Source organism: Pavona decussata, unplaced genomic scaffold (assembly GCF_977016875.1).
Source record: "Pavona decussata unplaced genomic scaffold, jaPavDecu1.1 SCAFFOLD_14, whole genome shotgun sequence".
In the NCBI taxonomy this organism is placed as follows: Eukaryota; Metazoa; Cnidaria; class Anthozoa; order Scleractinia; family Agariciidae; genus Pavona; species Pavona decussata.
In genome coordinates, this window is record NW_028145437.1 from 2032663 (window position 1) to 2058556 (window position 25894).

At 39.3% G+C, this 25894-nt stretch overlaps 3 protein-coding genes across 6 annotated transcripts in view; 1 reads left to right on the plus strand and 2 right to left on the minus strand.

The window, feature by feature from the left end:
- Positions 1-5462, minus strand: part of LOC146487708 (leucine-rich repeat-containing protein 23-like) — a 37681-nt gene extending 32219 nt beyond the window's left edge. The window contains exons 1-7 of the mRNA XM_085083933.1: positions 5303-5462; positions 5021-5133; positions 4324-4375; positions 3537-3644; positions 2232-2325; positions 1659-1792; positions 1259-1395 (exon numbers count right to left, since the gene is read on the minus strand). Of these exons, the coding sequence (XP_084940059.1) occupies positions 1259-1395; positions 1659-1792; positions 2232-2325; positions 3537-3644; positions 4324-4375; positions 5021-5133; positions 5303-5386 (722 nt within the window). The 5' untranslated portion in view covers positions 5387-5462. The remainder of the gene's footprint in view (positions 1-1258; positions 1396-1658; positions 1793-2231; positions 2326-3536; positions 3645-4323; positions 4376-5020; positions 5134-5302) is intronic.
- LOC146487710 (translesion synthesis protein REV1-like) lies at positions 5416-18633 on the plus strand. Of its 3 annotated transcripts, XM_085083906.1 has the most exons (14): positions 5416-5617; positions 6221-6297; positions 6919-6971; positions 7617-7746; positions 8366-9252; positions 9587-9868; positions 10768-10947; positions 12136-12383; positions 13606-13701; positions 14847-15452; positions 16183-16575; positions 16879-16951; positions 17381-17483; positions 18419-18633. In XM_085083906.1, the coding sequence occupies exons 1-14, from the start codon at positions 5549-5551 to the stop codon at positions 18540-18542; spliced, it is 3321 nt and encodes a 1106-aa protein (XP_084940032.1). In that variant the 5' UTR covers positions 5416-5548; the 3' UTR covers positions 18543-18633. The 3 variants fall into 3 exon arrangements, with proteins under 3 accessions (XP_084940032.1, XP_084940039.1, XP_084940047.1); XM_085083913.1 differs by lacking the exons at positions 5416-5617; positions 6919-6971; XM_085083921.1 differs by lacking the exons at positions 5416-5617; positions 6221-6297; positions 6919-6971 and adding an exon at positions 7331-7419.
- A 664-nt stretch (positions 18634-19297) lies between these two features.
- LOC146487711 (anoctamin-7-like) overlaps positions 19298-25894 on the minus strand; it is a 31903-nt gene continuing 25306 nt past the window's right edge. For both annotated transcript variants that reach the window (XM_085083965.1, XM_085083957.1), the window contains 5 exons: positions 25415-25539; positions 24517-24722; positions 23556-23695; positions 22946-23036; positions 19298-21741 (listed from right to left, as the gene is read on the minus strand). In XM_085083965.1, coding sequence (XP_084940091.1) covers positions 21559-21741; positions 22946-23036; positions 23556-23695; positions 24517-24722; positions 25415-25539 — 745 coding nt within the window. In that variant the 3' untranslated portion in view covers positions 19298-21558. The remainder of the gene's footprint in view (positions 21742-22945; positions 23037-23555; positions 23696-24516; positions 24723-25414; positions 25540-25894) is intronic.

Genomic DNA, 25894 nt, shown 5'->3' on the forward strand with positions numbered 1-25894 from the left:
CAGTGGATTGTAAGGTACGACGAATTTCGACTTGTTACTTGTTTATTTCGCAAAGTACAGATTTTCATTTCGCAAAGTACAGATTTTCATTTCGCAAAGTACAGATTTCCATTTCGCAAAGTACAGATTTCCATTTCGTTTCGTTCCATTTCGTTTCGCAAAGTACAATAAGCCCACTCGATGCAACTCAAAAATGGAGCGTATAAAAGTGGAAGAATAAGGTCGTCTTAAAGGGCTTCTAAATGGAAGAAAGTCAGCGAGCACAACAATTGTACTTGGAGTGCTGCCGAATTTCGAAACCCTAAGCCGATAATTTATGAATTAAAGTTAAGTGCTTCTTGTTTATGTTTACATCATTTAGCTTCTTTTTTCAAATTAACTAAAAGATCGATTGAACCCTTCAGCTTTCATATATTCTGCACATTTTACTGAAAGTTCAGTTGTAGAAATGATGTGGCGATTGCCAAAGTGTAATATTTAGTTATGTGATTTTGCCAGATGTAAAGTAAATTAAACAGACAATTGCGGTTGTATCTTGAACGCTTGCGTTCCACGCATTGAATGCGAAGCTGCTTCTGCAGTAAAGAGTAGTTAAACTATTAACTTGTAATGTTTTAGCCAAACCGACTTGGATTCAGCTCTTTTTTAGTTATAAAAGGATTACTGTGCAATCTGGGTTCACTATCGCAAGAGTTACGACCGTTAAAATTTGACCGGCCAAAAACGGGTAGTGTCCGAGCAAAAACATGTTTGACCGGACAACGTGACCGGCGCCTGCCTGTTAGTTATTTGCAGCCCTGGGGACTCTATATAAAGGCAAATGATCCTAGTAATGAGACAAACAAATTATCGGGATGCCGGGCCATAGTGGGTTTCAAGTGCACACGTATATGTATCTCTAAATTTACATGTAACTGTTCGATACTCGTAATTAGCTAACTTGATTGTTAATAAAAAATCTGTGAAAATGTCAGCTACTGTTCTGTTTTTATACCGATCTCATCAATTGAGACAAAACTTAGAGTAACCTTAGGGTATTGACAGTATTGCAAATGATGTAACAAAAGATTGGAACATGTTGGAAAGAGAAACCAGCAAAATTAGCACTGTCCTGTGAAATTAATGTTTACCAGCACTTGACTTCATGTAAGTTTTAAAAATCACATTCAAATCTTCATGTAGCGCATTGATTTCCTATAATAATGTAAATCTTTTTTTTAATATGTAATAACAAGTTGTGAGGTTATTTTAGTCTCACCTTAAATTTATATACTGAAGATTATTCATATTTTCTGAGAAGCCATCCAGTTTTTCAATCTGATTATCACGGAGATGTAATTTTGTGAGATGTTCTAGTCTATCCAGTCCTTCAAGAGTCCGTATGGTGTTAGCAGCCTGGCAGGCAAGATACATATAATATCAGTCATTTCCTTGCTGCAAAGGCAGGCAATTCTTGATGTTTAGGGATAGTACAAAGAGATTAAAATAGATTGGGCCAAATATTTGAGTCTGAAATGTTTTCCTAAATGTGAGCAATTAGAAGTGATAGCAGGATAAAATATAAACTGAATAACTTGTCCACAATTCACATAGATTTCACTTTTAATTCATATGGTCATATAACGTTTTCATTTCATAATCTTCTTGCTGTATCTTACCATGTAAAGTTCCTTCAAGTTAGGCAGACTAGACAGTCCCACAGTGGTCATCAGTTTGTTGCCACGCAGCTCTAACACTTTCAATCTGCCCAACTTGCTTGGTTCAAAGCCGCTTACCTCCACTATCTCATTGACTATTTCAAAATGGAACAAAAGAGAAGATATCAGCTAAGATGTACGTGAATAATTATGTGTACCTGATAAAAATATGAAGGGGGAGACAATTAGCGAAGCTTTTCATCTAGCTTTCTACTTTTTGTAATTCCCAGACCTATTGTTCAGATTTGATAGCTAAACAAATCAAAGCCTCTAGGGCTTGAATATATAAAGAAGGGTCCCAACATGCATCCCCTTTGTAGTAAATCAGCGTACTTGTTATGGCCGAATACCTTTGGTAGGATCTTGATGTTGTACTGGTGATCTTAGTCGGTGTATGTTCAATTTTCGCCCACAAAACAACAAGCTTGTTATGGGTGTGAAGTTCAATGCAACATGTGTCTATTGACAGCCTTGGTGTCTACTAAATTTTTATGAAGTACAGCGATTAACATATGTAAACTAGCTCAAACTTACAGGACAGGTTGAGTTGTTCTAGCAGTGGGTGGTTGATTCCTTCTGTGTCCATAATCTTGTTGTTGGCAAAACTTGCAATTTGTAGATATGGAAGCTGTTATTAAAAAGCACACCAAATAAGATGGTCATCAACCAATATATGTACAAGTATTGATAGATACAGATGAATCTCAATCAAAAAGTTTCAATTTCTTTTGCAAGGCTTAACGAAACAATTGCCGGTTTTCACTGTCACCAGTTTTTCCTTGTGAATTTTCGAATGTTTAGATAAATATTTCTCCTCAAACTTAAATGTTTAGAATGCTGAAAATCACCTGCAAAATTCATTTTTAAGATACGGAACAGCTCTGTCAGGGCTGTTCTGACCTGATGTCATGCACAATGAAAACTCGGAAATTTAAATAAAATATGTGCGTGCAAATAGAATTTTTGTGTCTTCTCTCTTTGACCGAAGTTTATTGAGATAGTCAGGGAGACTGGGTCTGGGGGAGGTGGTAATGGCCATTATGTCCACCCCTCTCTTAGGTTTTTCAAAAATCATGTGAAATGGCAAGCCATGTGCTTGCCATTCGTTTATATTACTCGGCGTGGGAAGCTGCTTTTGACTCCCACCTCCTTCCCCTTATCCGCCCACTTTCTTGCATGTATATTTAGTGTTGATGCGTTTTTCTTGGCCCGCACCTTTACTGGGCAAACATATATATTATAACGGGTTCATTCATGATTTGTTTGTTTCAATAAAAGCGGCTATGGACCTATTGTCCATAGCCATATTGCTCCAACTTAGGTGTGTTTATTTTAAGTTGCCCAGTAAACAGAGCTCAAGCACGAGCAGAATTTATGGGTTTGGTTTTGGGTGGAGAGAGAAAGACTTAAACTGTTCTATTTTCAAAAGGAAGTATGACATAATGAGCTAAGAAATTGTAAAAAGACATTTTTAGGTAATGTTTCCTTGATTGAAGGTAAAAATTTTGTAGGCCTCCCGGTTTTGAATTCTTGAATTTGGTGACATCACGCGAAAACCAAGAATAGTAAATTACTTCTTGGACTCACAGAATGCATGTACAATGATATATAGTCACACCATTTCACACAGCCTTGCCTTTACCATTTGCTACACCCTCAGCTTTTAATAGAATTCAGACTAGCTTCTTTTAACACTCTTAAATCAACTGAGTGAAGTGTTGAGCCTGAGCTGGAGAGCTGGTCAATTCAGAAGACAGATGACATATTAAATCACTGGAAATAAGTTCATGAAATGATCATGACCATGACCTGTGGTGGATGAAGTTGTTTGCTACTAACCTCATCAAGTTTGGCTGAATGTAGGAGATTCCTGTCAGCTTTGAGTGTCAAAAGATGAGTTAAGGAGTTCAGAGGAGAAATTTCCTTTAACTGGTTGCCACTTAGGTCCTAAAACAATATTTGCATGAGTCAAGTAAATATGTGCAGTTCTTAGGAAAAACCCATACCCACCCCAAGGAAGGTCATTGGAAATTCCTAGGGGGAGGGGGGTCTTAAAGGCAAAAATTTTAGAAGGAAAGAATGAAGCTAAACTGGAATTCCCTGGGGGAGGGGGGGTGCAAAAAACCCCTTCTGTTGGGGGAGTATGGATATTTTCTGTTCAATCCTGGGCAGGATGTTACAGTGTTGTACCTTGTACATGGGTTGCCCACCCTGAAATGCTGTGATAATTTGAAGCCATTTTGCTTCAAAATAGCTTGAAGATTAAATTGATATTTTCAAATTCCCTGAAAGGAGGGAGGATATATGGTGTAACAAACTGAAATAGAGCATGGAACATTATATACATGTATCTTACATGTATGTAGTTACGTAAACCACTGAAAAGATGATGATGTGCACTAATAATTTTTAGTAGTGTGACGCAGAGCTGCAGCCAAAAACAAGTGTGCAGTAAGAAAAGGCAGCGAGGCCAGCAGGTCAGTTCAGTCACACCCAAAAGACCACCCAAATCATGCTCAGATTGGACTTCAGTTATCTCCACTCACACTTGTGTAACAATTGAAGCTGTGGTCTCCATCGACATAGATGAACGAACATCAAACTAAACTATTTTTATAGTTCTTACCACATATCTCAGGTGAATGAAGCAGCTGAGTATGCTAATATCTGTCAGCTCCCTGTAAGAATGATTCCATGTTAGGATACATAAAGAATAGGGAAATAACTGGGATCATGATGTCAGCACCAAGCTGCTTTTCATTATCATGCAGTAATTCCCTCCCCCCCCCCATAAAAAAAACAACAACAACAACAACAATGCAAATGAACAAGCCACGACAAAATTTTACAAACAAAAAATATCTCGTTTTAGACGTGTGTTTTTGTTATTGATGCAACTTATTGGCCTTCAGCTGTTGTACAACTGAGATGTAATCGTGTGCAGGACATGAGGACTATATATAATTTATAAAGTAACCGGCAGCTGGTTATTATGGTAACAACTACAGTGACGATAGCTGGCTCACCTTCTTTAGCTAATCACCAGCTACCTTCCTTGTAGAACCACAGCCCTGTACGCACTCCTTCCAATAAAGTTTTTCGTTGCGGTTACATGCTGGTAAACTCAAATCGTCTTTGAATTTGTGCTACGTCTTTGGCCAATTTGACATTACTTGCCCACTCACCCCTTCCCCTTAAATTGTAATCTACTGAGAGTCAGTCCAACTATCATTACTAACATTTTAATTTGGACAAATTTCCAGCTTGCTGATTAGACCAAGACGTTAGCTTACTTTCATGCACAAAGATTAAGACTTGCTTACTTTTCGTGAATATCAAGCCGGACGTATGCATGTGCAAGCCCATCTCCAGTTTTACACAGCAATGAAAGACTGTCTGCTAACATCTCCTCTGTCAGAGGATTCTCTGGAGGCTTCTACACAAACAAAGTTCAACAAAATGTTAATACAAAGCTCCAAAACAATAAAAAGTCCTGAAAAGTCACAGTGACGGTGATAACATCATCTCAGCTTATATCAACATCTTGAAAAACTGATACTGGGTTTATCAATGAATGCACAGGTAATAATTTGAAAGCAACTGACCTCCTCTTCCTCTGGAGTTTCGTCCTCATTTTCGTCATCTAACACCGGTTCATCGACTCCCTCTTCGTCTTCAAAATCCGACATTTTGCTTTTTCTTCTTGCTTGAAGAGAACGTTACCCTAGCAACATGAAGTTACCGCGCCTCGAAGATCTTCGCGAAGAATCTGGGAATCAGCTAAACAAAGATGGCGGACGAGAAGACGAAAATATGCAAACTTGAATGTTTTTAAAATCTTGCGTTTTATAATGGAGAAAAGAGTTTCGAAAAAGAAAGAAAACGAAGGAAACAAAACGAAGGGTGATTGGAGCGATTGGGTAAGTTTTCATTATTGCTGCTTGCTTCTGAATATTATTGGTAGTCTAGTCAGGGCACTTTCGCGCCATATTTTGCGCGAATGAAACTAACATTGTATTTTCGTTAACCCTTTCTAAAGCTTTTATATTTTAAAAAACACAAGAATATATACTGCACTAATTAAATTGTTAAGGTGAAATGTTAACTTTGGCATTTTCCAATAAAAGTTAAAGTTGATAACCCAAACTTGTCCGGGCATGTGTGCGGACTTTGTTAATTGTGCATTTCAAAGTCCTTGTATTTCCCCACCCGTGGGGAATTTTTTTCAAGCAAAGTCCCCATCGTTTGGGGAAGACAAGACAACCGGTTGAACTATACCGGTGTATTTTTTTAACATTATATATACACAGGGTAATTTTCGATGTGCATATGTTTTTGCAAATATGTACAAAATAATATTTGATGGAGCACAAAAAAAAAAAAAAAAAAAATGGTTTTAACACGTTCCTGTGTAGCACAAAATGTTTTATTCCCTGTGGGTAAGTTTGGCCAAGTTTGCTGTTTGTTGAATTTGCATGTGGGTGAATATTCACCATAATTCATTATGTTAATTGTTATTGCAGGGTGGATATATGCAAGCAAAGATACAGAAATTAGATGTTCAATTCAAAGAAGATGCCCCAAAAAGGTCACAAGATGGGTAATCTTACTTTTTAATTTTTTCATTTTATGCATTTGTATTTAACTCTGAAGAGGTACCCAGGAATGCACCAAAGATCTTCTGCATAGATTTTCAAGACTAATCTCTCTGCTCCCGGTGTAGGAATTAGAGTGTACATGTATACACTGTTGACCTTAGGGGATAACATTTTCCTGGCATAGGCACTTCAGTCGCTTGGTTCAAGGAAACCATGTGGGCTCTTAGGCTCCTAGTGCAACTTTAATCTTATATTTTAACACTGTTTTGTTTGTGGTGCAATTGGAGGCTTTCATTGTATATGGAAGGCAGGAGGAAAACGAAAGCTTGGGAAATCAGGGTGCTAAGGTGGTGGAAAATGGAAGAAAAATATTAACTGGAAAATGTTTGAAAAAGACTGTTGTTAGAGTAAAGCAAAGAGACAGCTGTCAGAAAAGGGTGGGATTGAACTCAGTTCAATCCCACCCTTTTCTGACAGCTTTGAAGTGTTTGGTAAGAAGGGAAGCCGTACCCGACTCCCCCTCTACTTGATTGTTGACTGTCAGCTTGGCTCATGTAGGGTATTTTATGGACAAGACTGTGATAACAAATTTAATATGTTAATATAATTTTTGTTTTTACCAGCGATGTTCCCCAAATCTTTGAGAAAGTTGTCATTCACATCAATGGATACACAGGTGATCAAGGACTTTCTATTACTGTTGTGGTGGTTTCAAAATGACAATCTAGCCATGATGTGATAAAAAAAATTAATTCCTCGCGAACCGAGGGCCGCGCAAATTCTATGTATCGTTGAAGGTGTCCATGCTGTTGCATGGCAACAGTGCAAATGAAGTTTGAATGACATCAAACAAAGGGAAGGTTGCTAGGCAGCAACAGGTTGGAAGACAGGCTGGCGTCAGGCGCAACTCATGTTTATTCATTGAAGGCTGAACGTGAGCCCAAAGGAGGAACAGCAATATAACTCTATTCACATGAAATCTCCAAAAAACTCTGGAAGGTTTGTTGTTTTTAGAAAAACCCAGCTCAGGGAACGTCATTTCGGGTCACATTACAGGGAATGAAATTGGGCATGAGCAAACGGTTTAGCACGGCTGAACGAAATGATGTTAACCATTTATCAAGGTAAACAGCCTATTCTATGTTGATTAACAACAACACTTATAACAATACAATACAATACTGTGGGAATAAAGTAATTATAGTTTTGTGATGAAATAGGGTGTTAAGTTTTCATGTTTTTTAAGTGTGTTAAAATTTTTCATAATTTTATGATCAAAAAATGTTTAATTAATAGTATTCTAATATAATGTTATTTGCAGTGCCCCCAGCTGATGAGTTGCGTCGTCTTGTGTACCAACATGGTGGGCGTTACCAGCAATATTACTCCAAGCGTTCAGTGACACATATCATTGCTACCAATCTACCAAACAGCAAAATTCAAGAACTCAGGTATACATTGGTCATTGACACCAATTTCAAATGCATCATTGTAGTAATATTAATTTTACAATGCAACTGACTTTGGGTTGTCAAGGTATTGCCTACATCAGTTCAATGTGTATGCAAAAATCAACTGTTTACAAAAAACAACTGTGTTGATGTACCTATTAATACCTTGTGCTTACAATTTTATTACTGATGGTCGTGGTTGAAAAATTAAAGATGTTTTTAGATGCACATTTTGGGCCTGGCCTGCCACGGGACAACATTCTCATCTTTAGTTGTGAATCAACCACCTAAGCATAAACAACTGAGAAACTAAACTTACCAGTATGTGCCTAAAACATACCAACAGTAATGAGGAAATTTGTTTAGCTTCTGAAAAAAAAAAAAAAAAGAACAGAACAAAACAAGACAGTCGTTTTTAGAAACATGTTATTTCTTACATTACTGTACAGACATTTTGTTTTTATGAGATTTTGTAGTTTAACAGACACTTAAGTGAACATCATGTGTGTGAAATTTGCATTTCATGTCACTTTGGAAGTCAAAACATATAGTCTTTGCTATCATGAGAAAATTACTTGAAATCCATCCCATAGACTGTTTGTTAAATCTTTTTTCCAAGGGATGAACTTGTTGTGCACCCATCATGGATACTGGACAGCATCAAAGCTGGCAGCCTTCTTTCTGTGGATCAATATCTTCTTTACCATGGACGGAAAGCTGCACAGAAAGTTTTGAATTTCACTTCCAAACCATCCTCAACCTGCACAATAACTAAACCTTCCCCTGGGGGAGTACCCACAGTGACAACATTACCAAACATACAATCCCCACAGGGAGGCCCCTCAGTTGATATGCCATCTTTATGTTCTACTTCTGTACCACCCCTAATTGGAGAAGCTTCAACATCTGCATTGCTCACTACAACTATTCAAGAACAGAGTGTGGATTTTACCAGCAGCAAAACAGTTGTAGATGCTGTTGATAAAGATTTGGAGAGTAATACAAAGGAGTATATGTTACCACAGAATTCCATAGCAATTAGTGCGGAAGGTTTTTGTGATAATGAAGAGGACACTGTATCTCACATGTATAACAACGATGAACCAGAAACATGTGTTCCTCCTGTACAAAGGGACAACAACTCAGAAAAAGAAACTTCAAAAACTGCGCCAGAGAGTTCAGTATTCAAAAAGCCTGCTACAAGCAGCTTGCCAAAAGCTGGTGATGCAAACTTTGTTTCAGAATTCTATAACAATTCTAGGTTGCATTATTTGTCTACATGGGGTGCTGAATTCAAGAAGTATACAAGTGATATTATCAAGTCTTCTGCAGCCAAGGGATGGAGGAGCAGGGGTACAGGCCGGGTGGGGCAACATGGTCGAGTTATTATGCATATTGATATGGATTCATTCTTTGTGTCTGTAACATTGCGTGATCAGCCGCATCTTAAAGGCAAGCCTATTGCAGTCTGTCACGCAGGGAAGAGTAGCTCAACCACTGAGCAAGGTGAGATGGATGGTTAGTGCAGAACTTTCCACTAATTTTCCTTGATCCTTGATCATTTACAGTCAAACCAGGCCCCAGTTGTTCAAGCAGTGGACAACTTTATCCAGCAGTTAAAATGTATTGGTTGGAGTACCTTTTATCCGCTGGATATCGATTCATCTACTAGATAGAGTTATCCGCTCTTTGAACAACCGGGGCCAGAGAGTTTTTGAGGGCCAATTTGCAATCGTTGTGTTATTTTCTTTGGTAGTTTGCTCTGAGCAATTTACAACTGTACAAAATAACTTTATCACCTTTAAACAAAAAACTATTGAAAATTTCTACTCATCCCTAGCAATTAACCCACAAACTTCACCCAAGAAGCCAGCGTCATTCTTCAACTCCATGTCAGAGATCGCTTCTTGCAGCTATGAAGCAAGGGCCCTTGGAGTCCGTAATGGGATGTTTCTGGGTGCGGCTCGGAAGCTCTGTCCCGACATTCACTGCGTACCTTACCAGTTTGAACAGTATCGACAAGTATCGCAGAGGCTTTATGATATTTTGGTGACGTATAGTCATGAGATCGAGGCTGTCAGCTGTGATGAGGCTTACATTGATACATCAGAAGCGCTTGAAGGTGAGTGCCATAATGCACGTTATAATTCAGAAGTAAATTAAAACCAACCCAATCCTGGCTCGCTCGCGTGGGTTTTCCCACGCTTGCCTCCGGTTGCATGTAGTTGCTCGGAGTCTTGATTGGTTCGTTGGGAAGCCAGCGTCCTTTGTGATTGGCAAGAGTTATTACTTTGGGTCTTATGACAGTCAACTGGAAACCGCTCTCTGCCGAGTTATAGACCAAAACTCTCAAGTAGTGCTCCTTTTTCAGGCCAAAACGGCAACCTTAAACGTTGTTCGAAACCGCTAGACGAAACATGCCCTTTTCAAAACCGAGACATTATTTTCTGGTAATAATCTGTCCAAAACGACTGAATACCATGTATTTGCGCCCACAAATACTTGTATAGCTTGCCTAAACAAGTAAAGTTTGTATATTCTTGGCGATAATCAAGAGCCCGCGGCGAGTTAATTTTATTTGAGATTTTCCCCCTGAAAATTTAACGGCTACTAAGTTAAGCCAACTCGACGAGCTTTAAAACAACCCATATCCTTTGCGACCGCACATACTTTTATAGCTTACTAAGGGTTACTAGTTTAATGTTAGACCAATAGCCTACATGTATAAAGCTAATTTGATTAGCAGTCTTCACTACTGATTAAAGCGATTAGCGAATTCGACGATTTCTTTCATCGTTTTTTAAAATAAGTTTCCTTCCTTTCTTTAAATCGTCGGTTTTCGATTTAGACACTATTAAATTAGCAATTTTACATGTAATCGCCAAATTCGTTGCATTTGTGGGGTTCGAATATGTACTGAGGTCTTATAAATCAAGAGAAAGGCTTGATCCCTCCCAAAGTAACGTCGGAGATAATCAGGAGGCCCTAGTATAGTCAGTTGCTCTTCTGTTTTGTTATCAGAGGGTGAAACACCAACTCAGCTTGCAGAGAAGATTCGTGCGGAGATCAAGGAAGCTACTCGCTGTACAGCATCAGTTGGTATCGGCTCAAATGTCCTCCTTGCTAGAATGTGCACCAGAGTAGCTAAACCTGATGGCTGCCATCACTTGTCGCCTGATGATGATGTCAGCCAGTTCATGGGTGCGTGTGTGTACATAGCTTGTCTTTGGTGTGATTTTTAATCGACAGTTCGAGTGTCGAGAGTAATTCTCGTTTGCTTCAGTGGTTTTGCTTTACTACGCTCAGAGATCGGACAAGAAGAAGAAAAACAAATATCGCACCACTTCCTCAAAATAACAAACTAAACAAAAAAATAATAACGACAACAACAACAACAAAAACCCGTAATTGACGTCTCTAACCTGTGTTTGCTTGTAATTCTCACTGGTTGGTAGTGTTCAGAACACTAGGCCCGATTCAGACGACGCATCTCCCTTGCGCCGTACCCAATACGTTTTTTCTCCTATGTCTTATTGTGCGCAAAGCTCTGCCATACCTTGGGAGATTACCTTGTTCATTGGTCGAAAAATATAGTAAATAAAGAAGACATTTAGCCGCCATAAGCAATAGCGTAATAGTAAGTAAGTAAGTAAGTAAGTAAGTTTATTTTGCCACACCACAAATACAATGTAAACAAAAAAAATAGAAAAAGATAGATGTAACAATGGCGAGGAGACCTAAAGGAAACTGTGAAGCTTATATTAATTAGGTCTCCTCAGTTATTATTTTACAAGATGAAATCAAAAAAGAAGATAAGAACACGACGACGGATACAATAACAATTTCATACAATTACAATGTCAAACGGAAGGATATATTACGAAAAGAAAAGCTACAAGAAAATTAAAACTACTAATAGTTATTATAGAAAAACGCCTTAAGTGCTTTTTTAAAGGAGATAGAGGAAGACGAGTTGACGATTTCGGTACACAAGGAGTTGTAAAATTTAGGTCCCTGGTAAAAAACGGAAAATTGTTTGATGTTAGTTCGACAAAGAGGCAAACGATATAAATGAGAGTTTCTTGTATGATACGAATGAATACTTGATATGGCGTATGAGAGACGCTGTAGCGTCTGGACCCAGCCTCTGCTAGTTGTCGTTCACACTCGACTTGTTTTGTGGAAACTTCGACAGAAGATCAGGAGGTTTAGTTTGAGAACGTTACTTCTGAAAGTTCGTTTGCTTTCACGAGGTCGCTACAGGAAATTCAGTACGGTTTGAAAATTAGTGTTACATCTTTTCGTTTCTTCTCGTTTAGGGGATAGCAAGTTTCGTAATTTATTAGACTACATTCACTCGCCTTTTGTTCACTGTTCGTTGTTTTCCAGGTTCCCAAAAAGTGAATGACCTCCCAGGGGTCGGTTGGAGCTTGGGACACAAGCTTCAGACCTTGGGAGTAGAAACGTGTTCAGATTTACAGAAGTTCAGCTCACAGTCGCTTCAGAAAGAGTTTGGGCCCAAGACGGGACAGCAGCTATACCAGTATTGCCGCGGTATTGATGACAGAACTCTTAGAACTGAGCGAGAAAGGAAGTCTGTATCGGCAGAAATCAACTATGGAATCCGCTTCACTAAGGTAAGATAATATTTAGGGTAAGATAACAACTGAAGAGCCGGGGCAACAGAGGCAAACTCGACAATACCAACACAGTCCCGATCAGAAGCTCGGCGTTATACAGCCTCCCTTTTAAAGTCACCAAAAACGTAAATCACGATATTATTTACACAATACTCCGCAGCGCTAAAATTGTCGAGAATGATAAGTGTGAAGCCTGTGGCATTAAGCAGACCCCAGTGCATTTATTTGTAGCATGCCGGTACATTAACACGTTTTGGAACCCTTTTGCTTCTTGGTGGAATTCTTGCAATGCGCCCATGGTAACTCTAACGAATACAGGTAAAATCTATGTACATCACCCTGTAAAACGTTCTTTTCGCACTCTTAATTTTTGCTTGATAGTGGCATGTTTCTATACCTACACCGCTTCCAAGGAAAATGAACCTGTCAGCTTCCTAGCCTTTAAAATTCTACTAAAAAGTAAACTACAGAGCTGTCTTGCGTCTAAGATTCCGTGAGCCTTTAGTTTTGTTCCGTATTGTTGGTTGTTTATCTTTAATCGCTTCCGGTAATGCAATAACACAGCGAACAACAATCTTCATTAAGGGAACAATCTTTATTTAGGAACCACTCAGTACATTAATGTGCTGACGTTTTCCCACAAGAAACTTGAAAGTAATAGACCGCATGAGTGAGCAATCCATTTGATTAAAACGTTGCAGGATGTCAAAACATAATTCTTTCAAATAAAGAAAGTTGGTGAAATTAATCCAAGAGATTGTCGTTTTTGTTTTACTAAATACATGACTTATATCGTTAATATAGTAGATAGGTTGATTTTGAATATATAGAGGATTCGTCATTTCAATACTGCTGTCACACGTAATATATATACATATTGTGCTTTTGTAATTATTGCAATGCGCATTTGATCATCTTATCATGGAAAATGCGCAATATAAGCGAATAAATTATTGTTATTGTTATCATTATTACTATTACTATTATTACTCTTATTATTATCATTATTATTATTATTATTATTATTATTATTATTATTATTATTATTATTATTATTATTATTATTAGACCTGTGTCATCCATCCAAACAGGTTAAATGGTAAACGAGCCGACGATTAAAACCAGTTTAAACTCGGTTCAGACCACACCTCACAGGGAGCATTTCCTTGGCAGTTTTTAGACAATGCATTACCACATGTGCATTTGTTGTTCTGTTTAGGAGAATGAAGTGGTTCAATTTATCAATGAACTGGCTGAAGAAGTGCAAAAAAGACTACAGGCATTGGAAGTAAAGGGAAGATGCATTACTCTTAAGGTAAACGAAGCAAAGATGTTGTGACGAATTTATTTGTAGCAATGTTTGTTCCTGACGTCATCTTCTAGCTTGCTGTCATAAAAGGAAATTTCAAAATGATATTGCGTTTTTACTGTTACTTTTCGGTTGCTTTCCGGCTCTACTTGATACGTCTCATTTTCAAGCTGAAGCTGATACAGGACTGAGCGTTCTTAAGCTTTTATGATTTAATCCTGAAAGCGTTCTGCTAAAGTAATGGCATCAGATGTTTTAGTAAAACATCGTGAACATGGTCACGAAATCTAAATAGTGAAAAAAGTATACGCAAAAATTAAAAACCACATTGTATGTGCTGCTTTGTGTATTCTAACATTAAATAGTGCTTCAATTGACAGACTGCACGACTAGCACGAGAAATTTCCTGATCTCGATCAGTTGTGATGGGTTTGTCAAAGATCTTCAAGAGAAATCAATGCTATCATGTTTTCAGATTAGTCAGACACTTCAGAAATTTTACAATGAAACAGAAACAAGCAAGCAAGCTTGCAAACAAACAAATGACGAACGAATAAACACTGTATCGCGATCCTGGGAGGTCTTCTAATTGAGCAGAGGCGACGTTATTTTGCGTTAAAAAATATAATAAAAAGATGTCGTCTCAAAATGACGGTTTCTTATTGGCTCAAAAACTGTCATGTAAGCATAGGAGCACGGCACTTAAATGGGTTCAGCGCGCACAGATCAAAATTTTACTTCTCATGTGCGAAGTCAGCCATGCGTGGGTCAAAATGTAACGCATCCTGTCGAAAATTCGGCGAGTCATGTAATACTTTTTCGTTGTTGTTCACTAAGCCAGTGGAAAAAGGGACATATGAACAGCACAATAATTAGCTAGCTGAAATAATAGAGATTCTGTTTATGTACTTATTTTTACGGGGGATCAATCTATGACAGAATTTAAACGGGTTTAAGTGTGAAATTGTAATTTTTTAGCGATTGTACGCCAACATCGTGCGCATGGCCAAACTCTAATTCAATCTGGATTATTGACAAGCGCTTTATCATGAGCCTCTGGTTCGGGAGATTGCACAAGCACTCCCCGTGTTTTTGACGTTTCCAAAAGCGTTTAGTGACTCTTGTTTTACTCTTGTTTTTTCCTTATCCAGATGAAGGTACGGAAAGCAGGAGCACCAACGCCAAGGAAGTTCATGGGTCACGGAATCTGTGATAACATTGCTCGCTCCTGCACGCTACCAACTGTCACAGATGAAGCGCAAGTCATTGCTAAACAGTGTCACACACTCCTAAAGCAACTGACTGTCACGCCAGAGGATGTGCGAGGCATGGGAATACAAGTCAGTAAGCTCAGTGACAAGAGCGCCAGTACTAACACCAAGAATTCAAGATCACTGTTTGATTTTATGAAACCACAAACGACTGATGCGAAGGCTATCCCTGAACTCCCGCCTTCAGAAAGAGAAGTTGAAAACTCGAAAGAAAAGCCAGCCCATGACGTAGTTAGAAGTCCTGAAAATGAACCAGTGAAACTTCCGCCTTTGCCAAGATTCTCGCCCAAGATCGCTCAACAGGCTCGGAATTCCGCGGCCGAGAAAAGACTAGGTGACCTGGGTGAGAGCCTGTTCTTGCCTTCTCCGTCTCAGATTGATCCGTCGGTATTTGAAGCTTTACCTGAAGATATTAGAAGGAGCATCGAGAAATCTTACGCGGCAAGAAATGAGAAGATTTCTTTTAATCGGGCTGGAGAACAAGAGGTTAGTGCAGTCAGGTGTTGGTATTTATGACATATAATTAAATTAATAAGTAAATCAATAAAAAATGCATGAATGAACGAACGAATGAATGGCGAGTATCCCATTTGAGTTATTGACCTGTGATAAATGGTTCTCATCATACTGACCGAGCTAAACGTATACTATAGTTTTCTTTCTAAAGAAATTTTATGTTGTCATGTATCCTGAGGCCGAACTGTAACAGTTACTTCTGTAACAAATAGTAGAAATTTAATACTAATAAATTTATCGTGCATTTTATCTGCAGGCTTTTTCCAATTTCCCTCATATTAGAGTTGAATTCAAGAGCCATCACATTTATTCCATTGCGCATACGCTTCACATCGACAATCAAACCCTAGTAGTATGTAGGGTGGCCTTTGATCCCACGAAGCTCAGTGGAAGAGCATCCGAACTAGTAATCAGAAGGTCTTAGATTCGATCAGTTTCCTCCCAGCAAAATCTACTTGTCTCGGAAGACCGGGCAGGAATTTAAAAGAGCCCTAAATTAACTTAGGACAGCTTTGCAAATTTGCCCCAGGTCCATAGTTTTTCCTGCGCCATGTGGTTCACTACCTCCGAATATTTGTTGATTTAGCCTTTACCCTTCTCAAAGTTTATGGTAACGGTGAAAGCGAACTGAATCTAACTATTTGAGACTGTCGCATAAACTTTTGCAACATCCAGATTATGTCCTTTGTGTACTTCACAGCAACAGGAATTTGAGCATCAACAGCAGCCCCAAGGAAAGACTACCAAAACTAAGCCTGGTAAAATAGCGTCCAAACCTTCTCGATTGTTATTTGAAGAGAACACTTCAACAGAAGGAGCTGCTCAGAGGGCCTCAGAACTGCTACCTTCACCATCTCAAATCGACCCTGAATTCCTAGCGGCGCTTCCTGATGACGTAAGACAGGAAATAGAACAGGCTTATAAACGAAAGGACGCGTGCGGTACACGTGCTCGCGTCCAGGCTCCCCCGTCAGGTGCGCCTCATATCCCGGTTTTTCCACCCGAGAGAAGCACGGAAAAGAGTACAGTGGCTGTCCAATCAGATGATGTTCAGAGGAAAGAATGTAATAGAGTCACTACTCCACCCAAACAGGTAAATGATACAGTCATATTCCGTCGTCACATTCACATTCACATCACAGTCACGGAGAACTTGGGCTGCTTGCGTATAAGCGAGTCGCTTGATCCAGTCTTAAATCGGTCGTGGGGGAGACACAATTTGACTTAACACAAATCTTCGCTCAAGACAGACGAACTTCGGCTTTGCGCTACAAACACAGAAATGTTTCCCATTTCTACTGTGTTTCTGTAGAGATGAGCAAACATAGCTTGCAACCAATCTGAGGTTGCGAGTTCTTTAATAGGTTGCCTTGTTTAAATTCTTTCTTCATTTTAGGCCTGTTTGGGAGAAGCTGTTACACTTTCTCAAGTAAAGCAAGTTATCAAACAGTGGACACAAGCTTATGAAGGTGCGGAGTCTTCCAATATTCGTAAACCACAATGCAATGCAATACAATAAATACGTTGCAATACAATGTAATTTGATGTGATGTCAAGTGATTCAATGTACTGTTTTACTTCGGGGTGAAAGTTTCCCACTTGGCCGCTGTAGCGGCAAATAGCAAATGCTAAACTATATTTCTGGCAAAAGGCTATCAAATTGATTCTAATAAAAGAAAAAGAACAACGGTAGAAATGCTTATTCGTATTTCAGGAAATTGAAAATGATAAACTGAGTTACAAAGAAACTTGATCACAGGGAAGCTGCTTTTAACAGGAAAAGAGTTCTTCAAGGTTTTAATTTTTTCGCCAATAAACTACAAGAGTGATTGGTACCCCCGTTTCTTTCCATTTTTTTGTCGTCATAACCGTAGTCGTAATTCTATTTTTTCAAGCAGTTCCACTAGAAGAAGACGTAGCAGTGTTTAGTGATTACTTGCTGCAGCTTGTTGGAACACACAACTTAGAGCAGCTTTGGAGAGTATTGAAGTTCCTTGACAGGTATTGCTTTATTATTTGAACTGTGCCGAGCGATGGACTGAAGACAGTGGCGAATAGGAAGACAGGAGAGGGAACAAGGGATGAAGAGACAGGGTACGCGGTGGGAGGGGAGAGAGAGGGATGAAGGAAGGCGGTAGAGGAGGACTGTACAAGGAGTAATGAGCTGATTGATAGGGGAGAGAGATGGTATTGTCAGGGACAGGGGAGGGACGGTTGAGAGAGACAGAGGAAAATGTAGGGGGTAGAGAGGTAGGTGGTGAAGGAGGGAGGGGAGGCTGGAGAGTGTCAGGGCTGGCCAAGAAGAGAAAGGGAGGAAGGCCTTAAAGATCGGTCTGTAGGGAGACGCCGAATCAACAGAAACAGTAGGAAGCAGGAGGGGGGAGGACAGGAGGGGAGAGGGAGGGGTGAGGATCATAAAGAGAGGTCGGCTGGGGGCATGAGAGGGAGGTAGACAGGTTGAAAGGTAGGTAGGTAGGTAGGTAGGTAGGAAGGTAGGTAGGTAGGTGTGTAAAGATGGAGGAAGGGAGGGAGCAAAGGACACTGCCACAGACAGGGCAGGTGGAGAGATGAAGAGGGAGGGAATGAGATAGGAATCACCCTGGGCCGGGCTGTTCGAAAGCCGATTAACGCTAATCTAGGTTTTTCATCTCGCTCTGGTCTTAAAGCCTAATTTCAAGCTAAAGGTAAAGTAAAATCTAAGTCAAAACTGAGTGACAAAAATCTTTTGGAAGAATCTTCACCGATAAGTAATTAAACTCGAATCAAAGTTCACATTAATCCAGGATTAGCTTAATCGGGCTTTGAACAACTGGGCCCTGAACTCTTTCAAGGAAATGAAGAGAAATGGAAGTTCAATTTTGTAACTGCGATCTTTTTGCGTCTTGTTGTACCAAACCATCCCGTTAAGTTGAAATCTTTTGTTTTTATTTTCTCAGGACAATTGACGGACGTGATGCTTGGCAGAGCGTCTGCTGTGCAGTTTTGACTGAAGTTCAACACGTTCTCAAACTGAAATACAGCACCAAACTCTCTGTTAAATCGCTCAAATTCGCTCAGTAATCTTGCTTCCAGATCTGGGAATAAAGTGGATTCTACATGTAACGAATATAGTAAAACCTAGAAGAAAGAAATAATTATCATTTTAAATAGACAGCCTTGTGAAAATATTGAGATTGTCTCACCTACGGTATGGTTACAACATTTGGAAATGTCGTTATTCTTACGAATGGCAATAGCCAATACCAAATTGTGAATGAGTAATCGATTAGTAATGACCTATTGTTCAACAGGTCATTAACGAGTTGTTTTGAACCTCACCACGAAAGCGAGACTAAGTGCAAAGCTTTTCATATGAAACTAATTTTGTTCGCCTACGAAACTTAGCCTCGCTTTCATAATGAGTTTTACCGGAATTCGTAAATGGCCTGTTGCAAATAAATGTCATTGGATCCGTGAATGACAAGATGGGCCATCACCAGCCACTGGGGAGACGTGGGTTCGATTCTAGACTGTGAGCATGCGCAGTCGTACTTTTTTCCTCAGATCACGCGCAAAGTGAGGGTACAATTATGCAAATCATCTGCAAATCAGACAAATGAACGAGGAGGGATTGGGGAGAGGGAGTAAAAAGTCCCTTTCCTTCCTTCCCTTCGCGCCTGCGTTTCTCACGCGCTCGCTAAATCCATCGCGCGCTACAGAAGAAAGAGATTCTCGCTCGCGACAACACAGTCATCTTTCAGATTGACTTGTTCGATCAATTATCGATTAGTGAAAGGGCACAAGCAAAGTGAATAAAAACAAAATCACACCGCAGATTTTCGTCCACCGAACCAGTTTATTGAAGACTTTCCTCTACAGTCCCAGTCCACCCGGCCAGCAGGCAGTACACCACCTTAAGAGTGCTACACCGCTGACTACCAAGCTACGACAACCACTAACTCCCTACTATATGTATTACCGCATGATTTGTCCCTATTACACAATCTACAGTCTTAATCAGACTGGTTATATAGGTTCCACACTGCTATACTTTCCGTTTAACGTAAGAGGACTGTTATTTTCATTTCTTTTAATGATGTGTACACTGCAGCTAAATCTAGGAATCATGTGAAGAGTTTCGAAAGGTTACTGGTAACATTTGTTCACATTACACAAACGGTTTGTTTCGGTACAAATTTACTGAAATACCTTTTGCTGAATAGGTTTAAGGAAGACCGAGCCATAAGAAACATTTGTTTTTAGAGGAAAACGGAAAACCAGAAACTCAAGCCAAACAAACAAAGTGTGGGATTCCGCTTACTCAATCAACGTTACGCTGATTACATTGTTGCATTGTTATCCTTTAGAATTGAGCTCTCCCTTTCAGTTTGTTGAAAACAAATGTAAATTGAACTGGTAATAGCAATAATCAACTGAAAAGTCGGGATTGGTCAACTGACCATACTTTTTTCCAGGAATGACAGTATATGTTTGTTTGGCCTTAGCTTCCGTTACACTAATAACAAATAAAACGATAGACGGAGACCATTAGCGAACAGCAGGCTCGCTCAATAACACTAATAGTGAATACAACACAAGGCCATTGCATTAACCCTACAGTTCTTCCGAGAGCATTTAATATTTCACAGCCTGGACAGCTTTAGCCAACAGCCTTGGATTGATTGCTTAAACAGAAAAACAATTTAACTAAGAAGGCAGGTTCTTTCCATCTGGATTCACACTATTTACATCTTTTAGCCTGAATATGGTTCAGTTTGTACATTCCGGCTTGTTCTCTCTCTCTTCTTCTCTATCAACACTTCACGCATTCTCTCCGAGTAACCGTACAACCTACCTCACCAACACAAATTCGACATAACGCGGTGATAAATTGTATAATTTATAATTTTTTCTCAAAATAAAAAAAAGCAAAACCAAATTTTTCAAAGGCCTTGCCAGCTCTTCTACTAGAACGAGCTGTAAATAAATTCGTCTTATAATAAAATAACCACCCCCAACTAAATTACCGTACCTTATGACATGAAAGTTTTGCAACCTTCATGTTATACGATATGTTAAACAAAATTATAACCATGCAGCAAATTAGTTGGCCTTAAATTTTCTTCATATTTACTCCTTAAACCACAGGTTTATATTTCTGTATATAACTAAACCTCAACAACATTTAACATCAACAGATGGGCCAATATGACGTCAGTAACTGATATAATTTCTGTGCAATCGTTCCCCCTTCCAGGGGTTAACAACGATAGAATTGTTAAAATAAATAATATATTAAGATTCGTAATTAAATCAATAACGTAATCTTGAGCTATACGTTTACAGTGGCAAAATAGACCAGTGTACGACTTTGCCGATAAATTTCATTTCATAATAATTGTAGATACTGAATCTCTGTTACTCTTTGTCCGTATTAAAGGGACATTTAGAATAAATACAATTGTATAGTCAAAACAAAACCAGAATTTTCCCAAATAACGAGCTTTTGCAGTCTGAAGTGCATTAAAATGAAGAGAGTGTACCTTTGCAGCGTTGTTTACAACAACAAAATTTTTGCAACATTGGAATATTTACTTCGAATCCAATTGTAACATTAACAACACCCAACATGACGACTACAATTTTGGTCAAAATGAATTTAGAATTCATCTAAGTTTCAAAGCTTCGTACTACCGTGATTATTTCATCCCAGTAATAACGTTTCTAATACCTGCTATTCAGTTGAAGTTGTATAACTACAAGAAACAAGCGGGCATTGCAAGACACAAAAACACTGCGGGTCAACAGAACCAAATGACAGGAAAGGCATAGAATTAGTTGCCATGGTAACTTTTAAAGGAGTCTGATGACATCAGAAGCTAAATCGTAATAAAATAATGTAGCAGCCACTAAGAGTGGCTTCACATAAAAAAGAGATTTCACATAACTCGAACTTGAGGTCACGCATGGCGTGATAAGATCACGTGAAGTGGCATGACAAGAACAACCAACAGACAGCTGTAACGGAGTGTTTTTACGTCTTGCAAAGTCCATTCTACACACTACAAAACATCACACACACACAGACACCCACAAGTTAAGGTATATAGTCCTCCAAATCGTCTGCACTTTCACCCTCGCTCTTTTCTCCCAGCAGATTGTGGTGCTCTGATAGCGCCTGTTTGGCAAGGTAAGCCTCACGTTTGATCCTGATCTCAAGGGATTGTGGAACATCTGGCACCAACAAATCGATCAGACGCGAAATGAAGAAGACAAAATGCTGCGGAAGAAAGCAGGTTCACGTTAGCTAGTTTACACAAACTTCGATTGGTTGAAAAATATACGGCAAATAACATTCAGTGCAACAGTAATAGTTTACATAACCCAAGAAACAAACTTTAACAGCTTCAGCCTTCAACTTTATTTAGAGCTTTGAAGTTATTACTTTCAATGGACTGGCCAACAGGTAGCAATTGCTAATCTTGGTAGGCCAGTCGTGCATCTGGGCCCGGTTGTTCGAAAGCCGATTAACGCTAATCCAGTTAATTTTCAGCGCGCTCGTAAAACGCACTTTTAAAAGCTAATGTTAAGATAATGGTAAAGAAAACCCTTAGTCAACACTGAGGGGCAAAAATCCTTTGGAAAAAATGGTCACTGTCATTGTCTCCAACTACTGACCGGCTCATTGATGCACTTTATTTTCCAGTTTTTGCGTGTGCACTTCCCCTTGTTTATTGTTATTTTTGTGTGTGCGTGAGTGTGTGAATAGTAAATCGTGTCCTTAGTTCTAATTTAATGTAGGGTATTTGCAAATTTTTCCGCTTGGCCCAGCCACTTAGCTCGATTAGCTTGCTATTTCTAAGTGACTGTGCCCTCTTCTTTAGTAATTTTTCTTTCTTGTATTAATGTAACTCTGTATATTTTCTGGGCACGAATAAAGATTGTTGTTGTTGTTGTTAGTAATTAAACTCGGATCACAGTTCACGTTAACCTAAGATTAGCTTAATCGGGCTTTGAACAACTGGGGCCAGCTGGAAAGAAAAACTATTATTGATACCAGAGATGTTAAAACGAAAAATGAAATAACACTCAGTTGAAGAGGAAAAGAATGAAAAAAAAAAAAAGCCAGAGTAACAAGTAGATATAACAAGTTTAGAAAGCAACGAAAAGAAGACACTATTTTGATACTTTTGTAATTGTTTAGTTAGTAGATAGTCAGCGAAGAACTCTGGTTTTCAGTCCAGTGTTGGAATGGCCGAGAAGAGTAAATTGAATTACTGTCTAATGCTGTCTTATTGTCTAACATCGATTTAAATGAAGAGTCTGACCCGTCAAAATTGAATTGCATTCATATACCGAGTTCCATAAGTAAAGATAATATGTGCGGAAGTATTTTACTTAACACAACGTACTTTTTCAATTCAGCAAATGTTTCGTTAGTGATACTACGCCAATAACTGACCAAATATCAAAACCTTGCTCACCTCAAACATGATGACAAATCCAAGCCTCAGTGCCAACAGATGCCAGTAAAAGCTGGTAAAATGACCTTCCTTATCTCTGAACTCCGGATACCTTGAAAAGAATCAAATTAGAGTAAATTCACCCGGGGCGTAACGTTGGTGTTTTTCATAGCCGCAGCTACACAGAATGGACGCAAAACACCTTGATTGTGTGACTGGCGGCAATTTTAATCTTATGCACGAGTTTTGTGCAAACGCGATACCTGACTCGAGGTGCAAAATTCGTAGTGTCCCCGGACATTTTAACCTAAACTTAGCGGGCCAGTATCTGATATATCCCGTATATCTTTGAAATAAATTTTGTATCAGACCAACTTTGAGAACACATGGTGTTTTACAAACTTATCTGGCCAGCAAAATCCCGTATTTTCCTGCGTGCAAGAAAAATTTGTATTAGACTTTGAAAGAATGATATGATGTTTAAAAACATATCAGGCCAGTATAAATCCCGTACATTCATACAATAAATTTCGTATCAGACCAACGTGGAAAATAACGACAAGGTGTTTAACAGGTGTCATATCAGTATAAATGCCGTATGTTCGTGTAATAAATTTCGTATCAGACTTACCTGCACGGTACACTCGTGGTATTAGGCGGCGACCAAGCCAATGAGAAGTTGAGGTATCCATGCAGGGAATTGTCGTCTGATATAGCAAAACGGTACAGGAGTTTGGGGAGGAACGTTGACGTGAACGCGATAAGAAAGGCCTGCAAAGAAAACATATAGGTAAGGATCAAGCAAGCATAATCCAGCTAAAATGGACAAATATTAGAGAGGTGATATTGAGCGTTTTATTTTTAACTGAATGTCGAAAGGACTTTTGGGAAGGGATCCTAAGCTGTAAGATTGAACTACAAAAAAAAAGACAACCTTCGTCATTTTATCAACTATTTAGAATTAAAAACCGATCCTTTCCCTCGCGCACATGATAGCTCGCTCGCTCGACAATTAATAACGACACCGTTTTCATTTTCTTGTATTTGCTTCGTGTGCTGAATTTGCTTCACGGTTTACGGAGTCATCTAGATTGAGTTTGTTGTGAATTATCTCCCTATAAATACCTATGTTCTTTCTTAAATTCCCCTCCCTGCACAAAAAGCAACATTTTTTTTGTAGCTCCCATTCGATCTGAATCCCCAGGATCTGCCTGAAACTCCACATGCAGCTCACAGCTTTTCCTGTATATCATTAATGTTATTTTCTTATTTATGTTATTCTTCTTATTCACGACACTGTTACGAAAGAATCCAACCAATCAAAATAAAACGATGCCCTTCCTGTTTCCGGGATGACAGGCATACCAGTTAGAACTGGTGCACAAAACTCGCTCAACCTGCTTTAACGGCCGAGAAGAGGTTTCTTGGCTCAGGATATGTTTCCCGCGGCGGTTGGCGCAGGTTAATTTTCCGCGCTTGGCGCGACTACTTTTCCCCACTCCACGGCAAAGGTCAGTTTCTTCGCGTTTAGCGTGGACCACGTTTCCCGCGGTTACATGCTTTCATTTCATGACCTGATTGGTCCAACTTACGTTGCTGATGACCGCGATTTTAGCGACGCTATCCAGGATGTCAAACCAGATTCCAATGTCCTGAGCTCTGTCGGCGACTGTTCGTCTCACTTCACACACGAACTTGTCCGAGTCAATCCGAATCTCGAAGATGTTGTTGGCGAGAGCAAAGAACGGAGCCAGAGGGAACGCAGCAACGAAGATAGTGATGAAGCCGAACTGGAGAACTGTGGATACAAAAGGACCAAGACAATAATCAATACCTTAAAATCCTTTGATTTCCACAAGGGTGATTTTCTTTTTCAAGAACTTCGTCTCGAAAAAGCCTGAAAAACGAGTACAACCACTGGAAAGTACTGCTCAGCAGCTTTCATTTGAATGGTCACTCTTAAGGATTTGACATAAAGATAGAACCACCTTGTCCAAAATAATAACACAAATCCAAAGGAAAGTACTGAACAACGAAAGGCAACACTAAGGATGTCACCCACAAACCTAAGAGTTAGACTGAACCACCTTGTACAGCATAAAAACACAACACCACAACGAAGTACTGCTCAGTAACTTTCATTTGAATGGTTGCACTTTCGATTTTTACCCACGCACCAAAAGTTAGAACCGCCCTCAATGTACGGCAAAACAAACAACACCATCAAAATTTCAACTGCAAAATGAAAAGTTACAGCCAACTCACAACAACATAACACGCACCCAATGCGACATTTGGCGCTCGAGAGAACTGTGAATAAAATAGGAAAACGACACCACAGGAAAAAACGCACGACTCAAGATGGAATCTGTCAGAGAAAGGTTAACAGTGTTATACTAAAACCTCTTTGTGATGGACACGTCGATCTGTATAATGAAGGACTAGTAAATTTTGTTTCTAGGTTTTTAATGACTGTATTCCAACACTCACTCATCTCCAAGTATTCTTGGAAGAGTCCTTCGTTTTCCACCAGTTCATAGTCAGCCTCCCATCGCGGTTTGCTCTCTTCCTTTTTCGTACCACGCTTCTTTCTTTTAACCCACTGCTTCAGCATCCTGCAATAAAACATGTCCACATTTATCTCAGTAATGGGGCAGAGATTCACGTGAATACTGCAGTTACCGGTGGGTCGCATTCGTTTCAACCATCACGTTAAGCGTACTGTATATCAAACAAACAAACAAACAAACAAACAAACAAAACAGTTCTGATTTCAACTCGAGACCTGAATCCGGGACCTCCAACATCACAGGACAGATGTTCTAACTTCTCAGCTACAAAACGACCCGTGTCGAGCTCAACCACTTTCTAGGTTTTCTTTTACCTCACAAAGAACTGCTAAGTAAATGTTCCGGTTGATCATTTACCATCTTTCCTCTATATTCGCATCGTTACCACACATTTATTTTC